We start from the raw sequence: 17,901 nt of genomic DNA, 5'->3' as shown, positions 1-17,901 counted from the left end.
AAGACAGTCAAGCCACCTTGGTTTTAACACCAGCCTTTGCAAGGCTTTCAAAATAGCTTGCCTTATTTTGTACAAAATTGGCATGTTATACAATACTGCACACCTGATACAGTAATAGACATACAGTATATACTCCTTGCATTCAGTGCTTTGGAGCGTAATTAGTTTCAGAGTGGCCAGACAACAAACCCAGCTGTGAAGATTGCTCTTAAAGCACGAAGCAATAGCTTCCATTATGCCTTCTGGCAGCTGCAAAAGCAGTTTCTTCCAGAGACAGACATTCAAACTACAACCTACACTTTCTTTCTAAAATTTAATTACTACTTTCTGAGCTTGAGTTACTACAACACGCTTCAAAGGAAGCTGAAGCTGTGATGTGACTTCTGGACGGTACCAAAGCAATAGTTCTACTTTGTGACAACTCATCACCCTAACTACACAGTCTCATCCACCTAGTGTTTTCTGAGCAATTTAATCCATTAAGTCCTACATGACACCTTAGTACCTTTCAGCACAAGGGTGTCTCCCTCCCAGTGCTACCTTGCTGCCTGCTGGCCAAAGAACTCAGTCCCAAACTTTTCCAACTCAGAAAGTAGGTGAGCAGCTGCGCTCTCTGCAAGCCGCTTGAGCAGAAAGTACTTCAACAATCAAAACAGCCAGCTCAACAACTCCAAAGGCAGGCTGCATCTGCTTCCACAAATCCCCTCAGAGATGCTGTTTTCAAAAGCCAGGAAAACAAAGGAGAGGAGCTTCACGTTATAAGGGAGATTTCACATCCTTCGTTAACATGCAGGGAGAGCACCTGAAGCTTCCTCTTTCGGAGTAAAAAGCTTCCATATTCTACAACAACTGAGAGATGTACAAAGATGGAAACAGCTTAATATTAAAATCATGCTTATTTCCAACAAAGCTCAGTGTACTTCAACTCAAGCATCGCCGCAGATACCTGATGGTAGACATGACCGCAAAGGTACAATTATTCCACTTGGGCACTTTATCTGGTGAAACTACTGGAATTCAGCTAGCAACAAGGCTGCTCTCTGATGAGACCTGCATTAACTACTATCAAGAACAAATCCAGACTCCAGGGCAATTACAGACAGCAATTAGGTGAAATTCAGTCCGGCTCCACAACTCTCAGTAGTGAAGCAAAAACACAAAGATCCTACTTGAAATGCTGAGCACTGTGGTACCAGTGCACTACCAGATGTCTGACAGGCCTCGCTACAAATCAGCAACCTTTCTGCAATCAGCATATTTTGGTTATTCTGCTGCAACACGTACTCTTTATACTTTAACAAATTCCTATGGCTGATTTGGGCCAATTCTGCGCTGCTCAAGCACAGATTCTCTCGTTACAAGTCTGACTTTAGGCCAATTTAGCCTCTGCACAAGAGAAGTTTCATCCTCAAGTCATGTGAACCACATAAGGATATAAAATCCTGCCATGAATACACAACTGAAGTGTCAAGGCCAGCAGTCCCAGCAATGCTAACACTTCCCAGTATCAGATTTATTTTCTATTACGCTTTCTTAAAGTTCAAACATTCCCAACATTCTTCACGTAGTGCATTTGCCTCATGCCTTACCTTATTAACAGTATTTTGTACAGAAGGTCCCAACCCCATCATTACCAGCAATGAGACCAAGAAAACAATGCTTGCCAGGACTCAGCTTGTAGAAATCCAAACTTTCAGCTACCCTTGCTTTGCAGCACAGTTTTTAAGGGCTCTCTATTCTGTCACTTTATTTCTAAAATGTACCAGAAACTGTCCCCAAGAAAAAATAAAAATACCACCTAATTTTGATCAGCTAAAGACTCTCTGGCTTCACTTTACTTTTCTTTAAACTGGTCTATAAACACACACAGAAAAGATTGAGTGTGTTAGAGATTCACAGAGGACTCCACCTACAAAGGGTGGGTCAGGTGCTAATGCCAGCAGAGGGAGCCCCTACGAGAAAGCAAGTGCCCAACTCAAACATCAGCACAGAGAGCTAGACCCACAACTAAAGAGGCATGGTAAAGAAGAACGACAAAGCCAAGTCTGCATTTCACCTCATTTCAGGGGACAGATTTTCAGATGTTTGTGCCACCTCCCTTTCCATCTACACCTAGAAGGACTTGCGTCCCATGCAGCTCACGGGAGGTGCTTTTGTTGACTGTCTAAGGAAGGTTCCATGATTAACTTCAGCTGCAGTCCAGCAGACGGAGCTGGAAGCAACAGAAGGACAGTATCACAAAAGTTGCCTTAGCAAACCCCACGCCTTCCCAGACTGCTGTCAGCTACAGAGTTGCCCAACAGTCTCTTGGACACTGCCAGACATGAAGCATCAGCCACACCTTCAGGAAGCCCATCGTTTGACCATACTCATAGTAGAGAAGTGTTTCCTAAGCACTCTTTGCTTTTGGCATTACTATGTTAGGTAGGTGTAGTTCCCCACTGCTTCAGGGAACTGACAAGTACCACAGCCACCCTACAGTGAGCAGCAGAAAGAGATGGAAAAGTATCCTTCTCTTGAGCAGAGATGACACCGTCCCAGAGACCTGGAAAGCCAGGAATAAGACAGCTGACGCAAGGCTAACATTGACAGAAAAAAGGAAACAGCACGCTAAACCACCAGTGAGAACATGCAGAAGGAAGGATCAGGACTGTAAGCCCCCTGACAAATGGGACAACAAAGCCAACAAGAAAGGGAGAATGGAAAAGTTGAAACAGAAACAGCTGTCAAGAGCTTAATGTATAAACCAAGTCATGTCATCCCTCTGCTTCTGTAACACAGCAGCTGAGCATGTGTGCACCTCTTCCAGCTCAGTGCACAGCAGAAACATGAGCTTTCCAACTGAAACTAGGACAGTTTCCTACAGAAAGCCAAGCAGCGACATATGATCACAAAGCACATACAGACGTATGCCAAACCTAAAAGCTTCTCTTCAGTTTTCTCAACATCTCAGTAGCATTCACCACTATGTTAGACTTGAGGGAAGCTTGGTATGCAAAAACTGCACTGTGGGCCTGAGATGCTTTTGTAGTGAAAAGGTAAGCAGCCACCCCACCCACTTTAAAGCTTAAACCATCTTTTTTTTTAAAAAAAAAAAAAACATCTGTGCAAAATAAGCCCCAACTAAATGCTCCAGTGCTTCCCTTCAGAAAAAAAAAAGTGACTGGATGAATGATGATAAATATTCCTGCTCACTTCTGTACCAAAGAGTATTTCCTGAGATCACAGATATCCCTAAAAGGCACATCTATATTTTCTTCCTCGGTCGCTGACAGCAGCTGTAAATAAAATTGCAATCATTCACTTAATTTTGAAAGACAGACTGACATCTGAAAATGGGATACTTCTCCCTGTAAGCAGTAATAACAAAAACTTAAAACATTAACTGTATTAACAAGCAAGCATAGGCAGGAAAGAAATGAACAAGCTGACAGACGTCGGCAAATCCAGAGAGCCCTCTAAGGTAGTTAATTAACTTAGGCCATAAATATTACCTAGATGTGGTCAATTCAACTATCAGTAGTTTACAGTATCAAAGCTAATCAGCTAATTACAACAACTGTATCTTAACAGTGAAGAATTGCTCTATCAGTTTCACTGTCAAGCACCAAAAATGCTTTAGCTGTATTTATAGATGAAAACTCCCTTTTGCAAAATGTTCCTGTGACACAAGATGTAGCCCATGGCAAAGGGTATGAAAATGCATTCTCTTGTAATTTCCTTTATACTCTACTCACAAGCCTGTAGGGTGGATAGATTTACATGGCTTACTCTGAAGATGATTATATTAGTATAGATTAATATCCTGTTCCACACTTGTAGTGTAAGCACTTTCCTAAATGTTGGGTATCAATCTTGAGGAAGAAGTGGGATATTATTCCATCTCCACACACTTAAAATGTTTCAACATACAGAACAAAGAACCTGATGAAGTGACAGGAAGTGATGAACTACAATGTTATTCCTGCACTTAAGCAGCTTTTAGACTGCACACAGCAATCAGTTAAGATGAACATTTTCAAAGGCACTCTATGGAATGGAGCTAATAAACATATAGAGCAAACAAGAAAAATGTTCCAACACGTTTTGCATGTTAAACCACTTAAATGCTTCTACCTCTGTTTGTTGTTTCTGCTGATCTAAATAAAACTGCTTCTAGGCTTTGCCTGCTGACAGACTTCTAGAATTAGGAGCTCTCTTTTTTTTCCCCTACCCCTCATTTCTATTCATTACTTGAGAGACTACATGAAAGTATTGGAAGTAGGGGGCTGATGAATCCTCTTGCTTCTCTGTCTCCCATCAACTGAGTGAACTGAGAATATCTGAAGCACAAACTGACCTCAGCTGCAAAGTTACACTTACTTTTGGTTGGGGTTGTTTCCCTGTCCTTCACAAACTAGCCCAATAACTTTGTGCTGACACACTCAGTAAAGAAGAGGAATAAGCAGCAGCAGTGCCTTAGGCTGGCAGTCCCCAACACAGCTAAGCCATGCCAGAAGCCCACTGATGCCAAAAGAGGAGGCCCCAGTCCACTTCTTCCTCTGTTGTGTACTTTATGCCAGACACCGAGCCACTCCACTCTGGTTCAGTTTAGGGGGAGGGGTGGAAAGCAGCCATGATGGAAGAAATCAGATCCACCAGAGACTGGCAGGAAAGCACCAAACAGTGAGCCTGGCAGTTCATCTAAAAATAAAGCAAAGGGTGTTTCTGCTCACACTTCACAAGAAATAAACATGAAACACAGGCTAAACACAACTAAAAGTAAAAATAGCACTCAGGCAATGCATGCCTGCTGCCAGAGTTGTAAGGAAAGTCAAACCGGTGGATGCCTGCCTGGCCAAGGGTGTTTCCATAGCAGCTTGCACTCATCTAAACCAGGGTGCTGTCCTGGTGTGACTCTTTCTTTCCAGCCTCCAATTACACAGACAGAGATTGCCCATCAATGGGATTACCAAAACTAGTTTGTTTGAAGACTACTGCAGGACTCCAAATTTCACCCACATCCCTAATTCCTCCAAACCTGGCACTCAGACCCCACACTGAGGAGCCAGGCTCATTGTATCAGCAGTTAGGGGATTGGGGGAAGCAGATTTTCTCTTTCTGGCAGTTCTGCTTCGTTTCCTTTTCAAGGGGTGGGGAGGGAACAGGTTGGATTTCTGTGGATTTACTCGGGCAGCTGGCTCCAGAAGGTACCTGGCACACACCCCAGAAGCAGCACAGGATGAAACAGTCAAGCAGGGACGGTCCCAGAAAACAAAGGGACAGATGCCCCCATAGTGGCTGCCAGCGACTCTTCAGATGGGCAGATCACTTCCCAGAGATTCACCACCAGCGATGTCATACCAAACCAACAATAATTGCATTACGAAATATTTTAGCTCTACTGCAACTGAACTTCAGGTTTCTGCTTGCAAAGGATGCGGGCTGGTGCACAGCCACAGGGAGGCACGTGGAAGCCCTGCTGTACCATGCTCTGTCACTGCCAGAGTAGGTAGCATGTTTAGCAGCATGCAGACAGTACTGAGATGCCCACAGTCCCTGTCCCTGGTGTTCTGTAAAGGAGAGCTTGGTACAAAAGAACAAAACAGAGTGATTGCACTTTCAGCCCAGAGACTAGAGTGCTATTCAGAAAAACTTCAGGGCGCTTCAGTCACCCCTCAAATTAAGGAGCATTTAATTTTTCTTCAGCACTGCAAACACCATTAAAGGAAAGATGTAACGATATCCTCCCTCACCCACATCACTGGGTGATGTGATCCTCCCCACATCCACATCACTGGTGGGAGCATCCACCAGTTCAGCAATCTACACAAGGGAGCCCAACCAGTTAAGCCCCCTTCCTGGAGAAATGGGAGGAAAGGGATAGAGAGCCAACCTAAATAGAACTAGGGCACTGGCTTGCTTTGCAGCATTGACACCTATTCCAGATACAACAGGATCTACTGCTTTCACTGGTACTTACAGCTAATGATCCTTTAAATTGATCATGCAAAGCAGCCTAGCTAGAGCGGGCATCAGAGGGAGACGGCTTCACCAGGCAGAAATTTCACAGGATATTTATCAAGTACCTTCATAATAAAACTGCCATGTCATCACTAACCACACCACTCGTTCTCCCTCTTATTACCAATGCAGTGCCCCCCTCCCAAAGGAAAATGAGTGAAGGGCCATAGAAAATAAGGGGTGGGAGTGTAAAAATGTAAGTACATGAAAATCACTCAAAGCTACCAGGCCAGGATCAGTCCTTCACAAACAATACACCAGCCTGTAATGCCTCCTATTTGTTTGCTTGTTTCCCTCCCTGGTTTTCCTTTATTTGACCACCTGAGGCAGTTCCCTACTATGTCGTGCTTTCTGTAGGGCTGGCAAAGCAAATAGCACTGAGGATTTGTACTGAAGCAGGGGCTTGGCTCAGTTGTTGATGTTTTGTTTCTAAATCAGACTCAAAAGCAACTGCAAGTTAATTGTTTCTAAATACTCCACTCAGAGAAGCTCAGCCAACTTGATGATGAAATAGGGCAGTGGTCATATGCTACATGAAAACACAAGTCAAAAGAAATTGGAAGGGCTGGTGCTTTGGTGAGGTTTCAAGGTTTCGTTTTTGGTGTCTTTTTATTTTGTTATTTGTTTGTTGTTTTGTTTTGTTTGTTTGTAACTCCTGCTACAGAATTACAGGGATAGAAGGATTAATCAGAATTAATCAAAAATATCATCTATGAGCTATGAGCCTTCACCCCAACCTCTTCAGGAAACAACTTAGCATGAGAGCCCCTCACCCCAGCCCTTTTCTGACCCCAGATGCCCGAGGTGTACGAGCAGCCTGCACGTTTCCCCCAGCGGCACAGCAGCTTACCACACTGAACCAGGGCACTGAAACGGACAGCTGTCAGGCTGCTCACTCTCCCCACAGCAAAGGCTGATGTGGGGAGGCAGAAACACCTGAGGAAACCACTCAGGTCATCCCCGCATAAGAAGGTTTTCCCCACTTCGTTTTGAATCACCAAGCTCCGGCTTCATGCCCGGCCCACAAGATGGCACTGACAGAAAGGCATCACAACCTCTTTCCCCCTCTCTCCCATATCGGGCTGCACCACTGGCTCTGCAGCGATCCAGAGAAGTCTGCCACCTACTGAAACATCGCCTTCATCTTCCAACATCACCGACAGCCTCTGGACCTGCCATCAGAACAGTGAGGCTGGAGGAACAAGGACACGGCATCTTATTGTCAGTAAGATGAGGCCGAGCTTATCAGCACTACAACTGCTCCATTACCTAGAATTTTTTTCAATGCTTCCTGATGTAAAGACCTAGGAAAAGTGAATAACATCAGAAAAATTATTCTTCCCACAGGCTAGCTCCCAGTAACAGTGCCATAAGCAGCCCAGCAACTGGTGAAATGCCTACATATGGCCAGCTATAGTGAAATAGAAGGCACAAGCAAAAACACATAAGAACTACAACTAGCTGGAGATTTAGCTCAACATAGTGAGATTAATTCCCCCAAAAGAAAGGGGTAAATCACCGCGTTCTAAGTACGCCTCCTCCTTTAAATTAGAGGAAGCAAGCAAGCTACTTTCTCTCATCAAGACAATCTTGGAAAATGAAGCCTGCAAAACCTCCTCTCCTCAACAGGGCGTACATCACCTTTCCCACACATGCCAAGAAATCTGCATGCGAGCAGAAGTCAGGAATAGTAACAATGCTGGAAGCATTTAAGAAATTACATCAAGTCATAAGATGACCTAGATTTGATATTTCGTCATTGTCCCATGCAAGAATCAACATAAAGGCTCCCAAACAGAAATATTACACTGAAACCAGCAAAGAAAAGCAACATCCATTTCATGGAGCCAGACTTTCTTCCATTCTTCAGCTCTTCTTCAGCCTGGAGGAGCTGAGGGGAGGCCTGATGGCAGCTGCAGCTCCTCAAAGGGAGCGGAGGGGCAGCGCTGAGCTCTGCTCTGTGTGACAGCGACAGGGCCCGAGGGAACGGCATGGAGCTGTCAGGGGAGGGCAGCTGGGGGTCAGGGAAAGGGGCTGCAGCACAGCGCCGTGGGCATGGAGCGGGATGCACAGGGCTGTGGGCACGGACCCCAGTGCCGGAGTTCACAGGACATGACGACGCTGCTCTCAGACAAAGGGTTTGGATGTTGGGTAGCCCTGCACAGAGGCAGGGGTAGGACTCCATGATTCTTACAGCTCCTTTCCAACTCAGGATATTCTGTGGTAAAACTTTCCTCTAGTTGCATCCTATTTTTGATAGAAAAGTTTCCCAAAGACCAACCAACGCCACTTGCTACATACTGTAGAATGCACTACAGATGTAACTACTTTTTGGTAGCTTGAGTCCAAAAATACACCTTAAAGGCACATAATGCTACATAACTCAAGCTGCTGGTATTCAAGTTTCACACAGAATGTACTATCTATAACACATACTGTATGTAGGGAGGACAAAAGATCTATCTGTGTCACACACAGGCTTGGGAAATATCTGACACCTAGGTGATTGTGTTCAGTTCCTCATGTCACCATGCCTCCTGGAGCCGCCTTCATACACATTCTCACACCTTGTTCAGAACTAAGCAGAAGAGAAGTCCCTCCTCCTCCTACAGGGCAAGCAGAGCAGCCCCTCCTTGCTGAAATCCACACCAAAGAGCTGGAAGGCAGGGGAGGGCTAAAGAAATCAGGACAAGAACTCCTCCAGCAAGCCAGAGAAGAGCAAAAGCCAGCAAACTACCTTTGTATTCTCTTAACTCCTTTTTTCCTTGGGTGCCCTGATGCTCTGTGCAAAAGCCTCCCCTCCTCTGGCTCTCTATACTAACCCAGTTCTCCTGATTCTCCTAGCTTCCACACTTCTTCTATCAGGAAGAATCACTGAAACCCTTTTGTGAACACTGCTGCATTCAAGCATAAGAGTGCACTGCTGAAGTCTGCTGTGCATTTTAGATTAACTGTGCACCATATTTCTGCTTTAATTACCGTGCAAGGGTTTATTCAGATCTTCGAAATAAAATGAACCACACAAATTAAGCAGTAATACCGAAGCCTCTCCTGAACCACAGAGCTACCCCATTCAAGCTGTTGCAAAACCACTCTCAGCAGATACACACTAGATAACAGTTACAGCAAAGAAGCACAGCATGTGCACCTCCCAAACTCCCCCTGTATGTAGTGACAACTGAAATGCTCTAGGTGTATTTCGGCATGCCACACATCCCTCATACATGATCCATGAAGTTAAGACAAATGGATCAATGTCCATGGCACATTCACCATGCCATACACACTCTACACGCACACTAGTTTACGTGGGTGCTTCAAGTATTAGGTCACCATGCAATACAATAGAATTCGCAGGTATACAGACATTTAAAATCTAATCTTAACCTCCAATCTAATAAAAATCTACAACAAAATCTGATCGTAATATTGGCCTAACACTCTCCTCTACTAGAACCTTAGCCATTCCTAATTCACTAGCAGACATCAGGAAGCTCCATTCATGACAGCAACTTAACTCGACACTTTCCTTGCACAAACAGATCTTTGAGTGTTGACTTGCAGAATACCTTTCAAAGGCCACAAGGGCAACAGGACTGCAGCCATCATTATCTTTGGGAAATGTACAAGGCTCAGAGAGAAAAAGCAGCATCACCTTACAGATTAATTGCTATGGTTGTGGAAGGAGTGGGGCAGGGAAGAAGAGAAAAAGGTGCATAATCCTGCTCCCAAAAGATGAACTGGTCTAACAGAACAACACTGACACCCCTTGCAAACTTCTCCCCAGGGCTACAGCTGTATCACAGACACATTTGCATATCTTGACATAATAAATAGCTCTCAAGATTTCATTTCCCAAATTTGCATGTAGCGTTCAAAACCTTAAGGGCAAATTCTTGCACGAGAGATTTACTGATGAACAAACAGAGGACCTTACATTCCATGGCATTGCCAGGTTCGCTTTATTTCTTCTTTAGTTGTTTCACTGAGGAAGTAAAACCCTGATTTTGGCATTGCTTCCTCTGTAATAAACTGACCATCATGAATGCCAGAAGTACAGAGGTCTGCTGACAGGTAGGGAAAAGATTCTCAAGTCCATGGCTCACCTGTACTCTTCTATTAGCCTGCTGTCACCTTTTCCATCACAGTAACAGTCAGAAATACAAAGTGTGTTTGAGATCAAGACACACTTGGCAAGACACTACTCTGGGAATTTGATCAAGTAGAACTTCACTACTTTGATAAAAGAGGTGGCGTTCGTGGGATACATCAAGTGTTCAGTGCTTTAAACAATGAGCACTATAATGCACTACCATTTCTCTCTTAAGATATAAGAGAAACTAAATAAACTCCTCCACTGTTGATGTTGACAAAGTTGTTCAGAGCTTCTTTTTGGCCCCACAGACTGTTACACGTCTCTGGTCAAAGACAGACTGCAAACACCCAGGAAACTGAGACTTCTCAGAAAAGAAGAACAGCATGGAGTTACCCAATGTAGGAATGAGACAATCACCACAGACAAACTCATGGGGGCTCAGGAAGGAACAAACACTCTAGGATCATCACTTCTTCATTTCTGCCTCTCCTGCCAGTGTTCAGTGGAAGATACTGCATATCTGCAGCGAGTTCCATATCAAGTATACCTAATTAATAATCCTCTTCTAGAACCAAGTCTGCCACACACAACCACTATGCTGCAGGCCCTTCCTGGGAACCCATTTTGACAAAGAGGTCATTCTTCCAAAAAGGGAACGTCGTTAAGCATCTTTTCACACACAGGTGAAACTGCGTGGAAAAAACAGCTCTTAAAGCAAAATTGGTAAGAACAATATATAGCAAATTGTCTCCCTACCTAAGGAAACTGCACATTACATTATGAACTTGCAAAGTAGCCAGCTGTTCCTACAGTCTGTTCCATCTATGCAGACATTTGTCAAACGCAGCGAAGCTTCAAAGCTTCAAACCACTTGACACTACGATTATTCTAAGCAAAAACTAACAGCTTCCGGAAGGGAGAAATAATATAGAGTTGAAAATTCAGTCTTTCAACTCTAGTTGAGATCTCAGGGACATTTTTTGTGGTTAACAGGTCTAATATTTTTTAATCTATATATGAGAAATCAGTATTTTAAGAAGTGTTAAGAAAACACTTCACTTGTAGAACAATCTTACAGTTATTAATTGAAACTATTTCTGTTTTACCAACTCAGATTTCAACTTACAGAGGGTTACTGCAAGCCTCAGATTAAGCATTCATTTTGTTTTGGAACACTTACACATCAAATACCATGGAGGAAAGAAATAGATCCATTGGTTTCCCTTGAGGTACAGCAATACTTCTCATTAGAATTTGAACCATGCTTTCTGAACATCGTATCTAACAGTTTAAACTTATTGGGGAAAGGATGAAAATAAGGATAACTTCCAGACATCAGAATATTCCCAAACCAACAAAGACTCTCACCTCTGCCCTTATCTTCAAGTACAGAGAGCAGTCATCACATCTTTCAACAAACAGAAACCATAGAGGAAAACATCTGAAAGAAACCATCCACTGAGGCACATCTTTCTGTTAACCATGGCAGTTCATCGAGTTCTCAGACACACATCTAAGTTCCAAAGCTAGAATCACGCAGCATAAAAAGCAAAGCGCTCTGACAATTTTGTAAAACCACAATTCTACTTTACTCATGATAACTTCAGATCTAAGAACAAGAAGAGATTGTGCAAAGCTGAACCTAGGCTAAGCAAACCAGTGCTGTTTTCTTACCATGCTCCAAAAATCAGAGAGAAACCACCCGACCTGACTACGTACAACTCAATGCCTGTCTAAGTCAGCTCCATGTAAAGCCATGCAAAATTGCAGGTAGCATACACATGTTACAAAAATCCCCACATCCATGCACAGAAGGTGACGGCCCCGCTCCAATCTAGAGTTTCCTGTTACCTGCACTATTCAAACATTTATTCTATTTAAAGATCACAACCACATCCACTGGTTTGTCAGATATTTATACTCACCACTGACTCATTATTTAACCTTCTCTCCCCTGAAAAATCTCTGCCACTGTTTTCAGAGACACTCTTCACTCGATGCAAAAACAGAAGGCGGTCTTCAAAGCAAGCAGCCACCCTCTTTCCAAACCCAGCCACAAGTAAGGAAGCATTACATCAATGCTGCATGGAGAAGCTATGGCACCTCCCCAGTTCCCACAGCAAGTGAAGCAGAGATCTACGAGGGCTGACTCACACCTTGTTACAGCAGAGAGCAGAAAGAGCCCAGGGTTAGCAGGCGGCCGAGAGGCCTCTGCCAGATACTCACTTGTTGAATCTGGGCTGCCCTTCCTCTCATCTCTGGCCGCAGCCAGGGGGTTGGGAAAATTAATGAGAAAACAACAGGGAACGGACAACCTCCAAGCATAACCAAAGTTCCTAAGACAAATACAGAAGGCTCCATAAACCTAAGCATTTGTGCCCCTTCCTGCCAGGCTCTCACCTCTCCTGGTAACTTGGGATAATTCCTGTTCCAACACGCTGGGCTGGAAGCTGCTGCAGCCAAGTGCCTCCACGTAAGAAAGGAGTTTCCGGCAGCCTTGCTGAGAAGCCCCTGAAGCCATGCTAACAATTTGGTTATGCTCAAAAATATTCATGCTCCAAGCATAAGACAAAAATTATCTTTTTTTTAAATCACTGTTCTTCACTTTCTTACCACTCTGAGCAAAAGAGCTGACAAAAGCTTTCTGCAAACTACAACTGGAAAAGCTCCAAGCTCAGTGAGAGCCCTACCAAGGGAACGAGTACAAAGAGATGGATACTCACTGTATCTTTTCCCACCTTTCGCTTTCGTATTTGCAATTTATTTCTGACTTGAGACTTGAAGCATCTCCCCTCACCAACTCCCTGTAGCTCGCGTATCTCCACTACTTGAATTTTAGGTCAGTGCTCACACAGAGAGGTTATAAATATGGAAAACTTAACACAGACATGAAATAAAAAACGAGTGGGAAGTCAGCTATTGCAAGAAAAAAACAAACATTAGAGACAATGCAAAGCTCAGCCCAGAGCCTGGTTTCTGAATCCCATAGAAACTCTTCTTTCCTCTCAACAAATCCTAGCAGATCTTCTTTGAAGGGGGAAGTCTAATTTCACAAGGGACAGCACTAAAAAACTATTTTTTAATCTTCTCCCAGAACAGAACCTAGGATTAAGTGCAAGCCCTGCACCACTAATTTCAGTAATGATAGCTCACTGTGCAGAGCCTCAGGAAAGCTCAACCTGCTTAGAATGATATTCTGCCCCACAGCCTTACAGGCAGGACCACAGGCACTGCAAGAACCTGAGAACTCGTTAAGGCAACACAGAGCCAATTCACATTCAGAAGCACCAGAAACCATCTTTTCCACCCCAAAAAAAGCTTCTAAGAACAGAGATTACAGTGCCTCTCCAATGCGGAGAAGTTGGGCAGTGCTTTGGATTACATCAGTTCTCTCTCCCACACACCCATCAAGGAAGCGAGGCAGCAGCACGTCCCTCTCACAGCTAAATATAAAAGGAACGTGGGACTCGCTAATGTGCAACCCTGCGAACACATGTTTGGGAAATATGGCAGTTCGCTGGGTTTTTATGTAACCCGAAGGATGCTCGGGAGAAACCACATCTACCATTTTCCCTCATTAGCGCTTCATTCCCACGCGCCGACCCCAGCGCCGCTCAAAGCGGACGATGTGGCCGCTAAGAGCCCGCTGCACGAGAGTGGCAGAGCTGCACCAGCACCACCGCGCTGCCGCACTCCGAGCAGCGCTACGGGCACGGCGAGCAGCCCGGCGCGCCGCAGCCCGGCTCCTCCACCAGCCCCACGCGCAGCCCCGCACGGCTGGGAGCCGAGCCGAAGCGCAGCGCTGCCCCCGACCCCGCAGCCCCCGACCCGCGGCGCGGCGAGGGAGGGGCGGCCGCCACCATCTTGTCCGCACAAAGGCACGAAGGCGGCAGCGCCGCTCCCCCGGGCACCGAGCCGGCCGGCCCCGCCGGCCCCACCGCCCCTTCCCTCGGCGCCCCACTCACCTCCAGGCGCAGCGAGGCACCGCAGCCCCGCAGGAACTCGCGGATGTTGCTCAGACACTCGCCCTCCGTGCGCGGCTCCGGGTACACCTGGAAGAGAAGAGGCGGCGGCTCAGCGCGGACCCGGCCCCGCGGGGCGCGGCCCGGCCCCCGCTCCCTCACCTCCCGCTCCCTCCGCTCCTGCCTGGGAAGGGGTTGAACCGGGAAGTAAACACGGAGCGCAGGAAATGGCGTGCGAGGGCGGAGGGCGCAGCGCGCAGCCCGGCTGCCGCGGCCCCGGCGGCTCAGCGCGGAACGGGAGCGGGAACGGGAGCGAGAGGGGCGGGGCGCGGCCGCCGCCTGGCACCAGGCTGCTCTGAGAGCGGAATCCTGGGCGGGCTTTAGAAATAACTGAGAGAAAAGCCTGGGAAGAGCTCCGTGGGAAATGTGCCGGTACCCGGTTAATAATCCACTGGTCCGTGGTTTTTTTTTGTCAGCCACAGCCCCTTCCTACCTCGGAAAAAGAGGAACCCTACAGTGGAAAGCCGTGGCTGGACCTCAGAAACCTCAGCCCAAGAAGCCACGTTCATGCCTGGCACAGCTCAGCCTCTGTGCAGAATCTTTGCTGGAGCCTTGCTTAGCTCACCTAATAGCACATAGAAGCATTGTTTCACCTCCCCCCAAGAAAAAAAGAAAAAATTGATTTTTTTTTTTTTTAACAAATTAGTCCACCAAACAAACTATTGCTCAAACCAAGAGGTAAACAGACCTGCAGCCCCGGGCACGTCCTTCTGTGCGAGCTGGAAAGCCAAAGTGCTCTGGAAGTCTCTGGTTGCTGTGCCCTTTGCCTGCACATTACACTAGAGGAAGGCCTGCTTCACACATACTGATGGAAATCAAACTACATGCATAATATCTACCTTCACAGCACGTGGAGCTCAGCATAAGGCTGAGTCCAAACATCAAGCTGCAACCAAGGCAGGACCATCCTGCGGAGTTTGTATCAACTATTCTGACCTCAAAGTACCACGAGCATCAGCAAACACACCTTAGAACAAAGAAATGTAAAACATGAGCTGCTATTGCTTTCTCAAGACAAAATTCAAATCAATTTTACACAAACACCACAGTTTTTCCACAAGTAATTTGGCAATATGAATGGAAGAAGCTCCACTGTTCTCAAGCAAACACGCACACAAACACATTGATTGGTACTATGGTAAACTGCCACGGGTTGAGAATAATGTCTTGACTATACAAGAAGGTAAAGGCAGTGCCAAGGAAGTCCCACACGCATATAACAGCGTGAGGAGGAACCACAGTGCATTTGGAAAGCACGCAAATGGCAATGGACCCTGCAGGGAACATGGCGAGTGTCATCCCTCCTGTGCTGGTTTGGTGTTTGTTTTTTTTTTTTTTTGCTAGTTTTGCATTTATTGCATGCTATACATTGTGATTCTTTGGATTCATTCACTAGAAGTAGGAATCCTCAAGCTTAGCCAACCATCCCAACACCCACTGTTACAAACACTTCCAGAGCATGCTGTGGGTATTTCCACGTTTACCCTTCTGGTTTGCTCTACCTCATATTCCTGTCTGACATGGGATACACAATAACTACACAGTTGCACTCTACAACTTTTTTTCTTAAAGTATTTGCATAGCAGCTGCTTTTGATCACCCTGCAGGGTAAAGGCAGGTAAGTACAGCAAATGCATTCAGAAAGCAAGGATAAACAACAAAATATAAAACCTCAGTGATTGAAGTAGGGTCATTCTCCAGAATCACTTATCTTAACAGACTGCCTGTACATAAAGACAGTGAAAAGGAGAGCTTAAATAGTTCTCTTATCCAATACTTGTTTCCTCCCCTGGCTGCCACAGACCCACGCTGTCAGTTCATTAGCAGGGGCTGCCCTCTTATTACAGGCCTGGAGCATCCGTAGCACAAAGGAGCCTCAGTGTTGAACTGGAACCTCTACGTGCTACAGTCATACAAATAAAAAGGAATACATGTAATTAGAAAAGACAGGACTTCCAGAGGGACCTGACAGATTCTTAATTAAGGATCAGAGTGGAATTCAGAGAGACAAGGGAAGGTAACGCACAGAGCAGGAGCAACAGCCTACACCACTTCTGTGTGGTTCACGGACAGACTCTGATAGAGGCCAAAACTCTCAGGGAGCAGCTTTAGAAATTAGGGACAGCTCAGGAAGGACTCGTATGCAATGTACTACACTGCAAAGAAGTGGACTACATTTTTCTGCCATCCAGAAACAGTGTGTAATACAAATGGATGGCAGCCAGCTAACATTACATTTGTTTTGATCAAGTTGCCCAAGGAGGCTGTGGATGCCCCATCCCTGGAGGCATTCAAGGCCAGGCTGGATGTGGCTCTGGGCAGCCTGGTCTGGTGGTTGGCAACCCTGTATGTAGCAGGGGGTTGAAACTACATGATCATTGTGGCCCTTTTCAACCCAGGCCATTCTATGACTCCAGAAAGTCTACGGCTTTAAGGAAAACAGCAAATGCACTTTAAAAAGGGCAAAGCAGAGACTGGTAGTATTGAGCAAAACCATAACAGGAGCTGCATTAAGAAAAAAAATATGAAAAAGGCCACCTTTGGGGTAGGGAAAGTATACAAAGAAATTAACTGAGGAATGTACAGCATAATAAATGAGTTTAAAAGACAGAAAGATAGCTCCTTGATTGTAAGGTGGCTGCCCAGAGAGGTTGTGGATGCCCCATCCCTAGAGATGGTCAAGGCCAGATTGGATGGGCCCTGGGAAACCTGGTCTACTATTAAATGTGGAGGTTGGTGGCCCTGCATGTAGCAGGGGGGTTGGAGATTCATGATCCTTGAGGCCACTTCCAACCCCGGCCATTCTGTGATTCTGTAATGAGTAAACTATAAGTCAATATGAAGGTGACATCATCAGCTATTTATATGGAAAACCAGCTGCCTGCTTGCACTTGTATGATGAGTAAAGTGGGCAAAAGTAAGAGAAATCTTAAAAAAATAAAATAAAATAAAAGACAATAGCAATAGCTTGATTTTTTAACACTTCTGTGTAGTAATTCTGTTGTCATTCATCCATTTATGTAGTGTGACCTAGTAGGAACAACGTGGTTTAGTATGAAGGGAGAAGAGAGATCACCCGAGTTATGAGAAAACAGAAACCACCAGCAAACAGAATAGATACTGCCAACCAGCAGCTGTGTCCAGCACAACCTTAATGGTGTTCTATGCACTGTGAGTGCAGCTGCCTGAGTGTAGTTTAAAGATCCAGCCTTCAGGCAGGCACACCAGGAGAAAAACCCCACAGAGGGCCAGCCTTGTGCTTCAAAGAGTGTTACAAGAGAATAAAACCATAAGAGAATGTGTTTTTCTCCTGTAAGTACCAGGAGGATACAGTCCCATGCCACAGTATGTGACTGGATCATTTTTCCCATGTATTAATTTTGATATGAGGTGACAGTAGAGGAATTTGATAGTTAAACTAAAAATATGGAGCAGGATTCTTAGAAAGGCACAGCCTGGGCTTTCGGCTGCATCCTACTGTTTCTGCTCTACTGTAGCTCTTTGGTACTGAGATTTCCCAACCTATAAAGCCTGTTGCCACACCACCTGCAGCTTCCTGCTCACCTGGCTTCTATTCCATCAGGGCACCCGGCATCAAGAACACTTTGGGTGATGGCTTCTCCAGCTCCGAGCTCTTCTGCACGTGTCCCAGAACACTGCTGCATCTAACCAGCCTTCATTGACAGTGACCTGCACTGAAACACACTGATGTTCTGCTTTAGCTGCTTCTCTCCCTTATTGCAAATAGCCCCCCAAAGCCCTCAGCTAATATTTTCAAGT

At 45.4% G+C, this 17,901-nt stretch overlaps 1 protein-coding gene across 4 annotated transcripts in view; it reads right to left on the bottom strand.

Moving 5' to 3' along the window:
- Positions 1-17,901, bottom strand: part of ARHGEF7 (Rho guanine nucleotide exchange factor 7) — a 107,176-nt gene that overhangs the window by 81,980 nt on the left and 7,295 nt on the right. For 2 of the 4 annotated variants that reach the window (XM_048934557.1, XM_048934558.1), the window contains exon 2: positions 14,065-14,151. In XM_048934557.1, coding sequence (XP_048790514.1) covers positions 14,065-14,151 — 87 coding nt within the window. Of the gene's footprint in view, positions 1-14,064; positions 14,152-14,223; positions 14,372-17,901 lie in introns of those variants that run through there. The other 2 variants (XM_048934562.1, XM_048934560.1) reach the window with 2 other exon arrangements.

This window comes from Lagopus muta, chromosome 1 (assembly GCF_023343835.1).
Source record: "Lagopus muta isolate bLagMut1 chromosome 1, bLagMut1 primary, whole genome shotgun sequence".
Lineage (NCBI taxonomy): Eukaryota > Metazoa > Chordata > Aves > Galliformes > Phasianidae > Lagopus > Lagopus muta.
The sequence above is the reverse complement of the archived record's forward strand: the minus strand, read 5'-3'. Positions and strand labels throughout refer to the sequence as shown.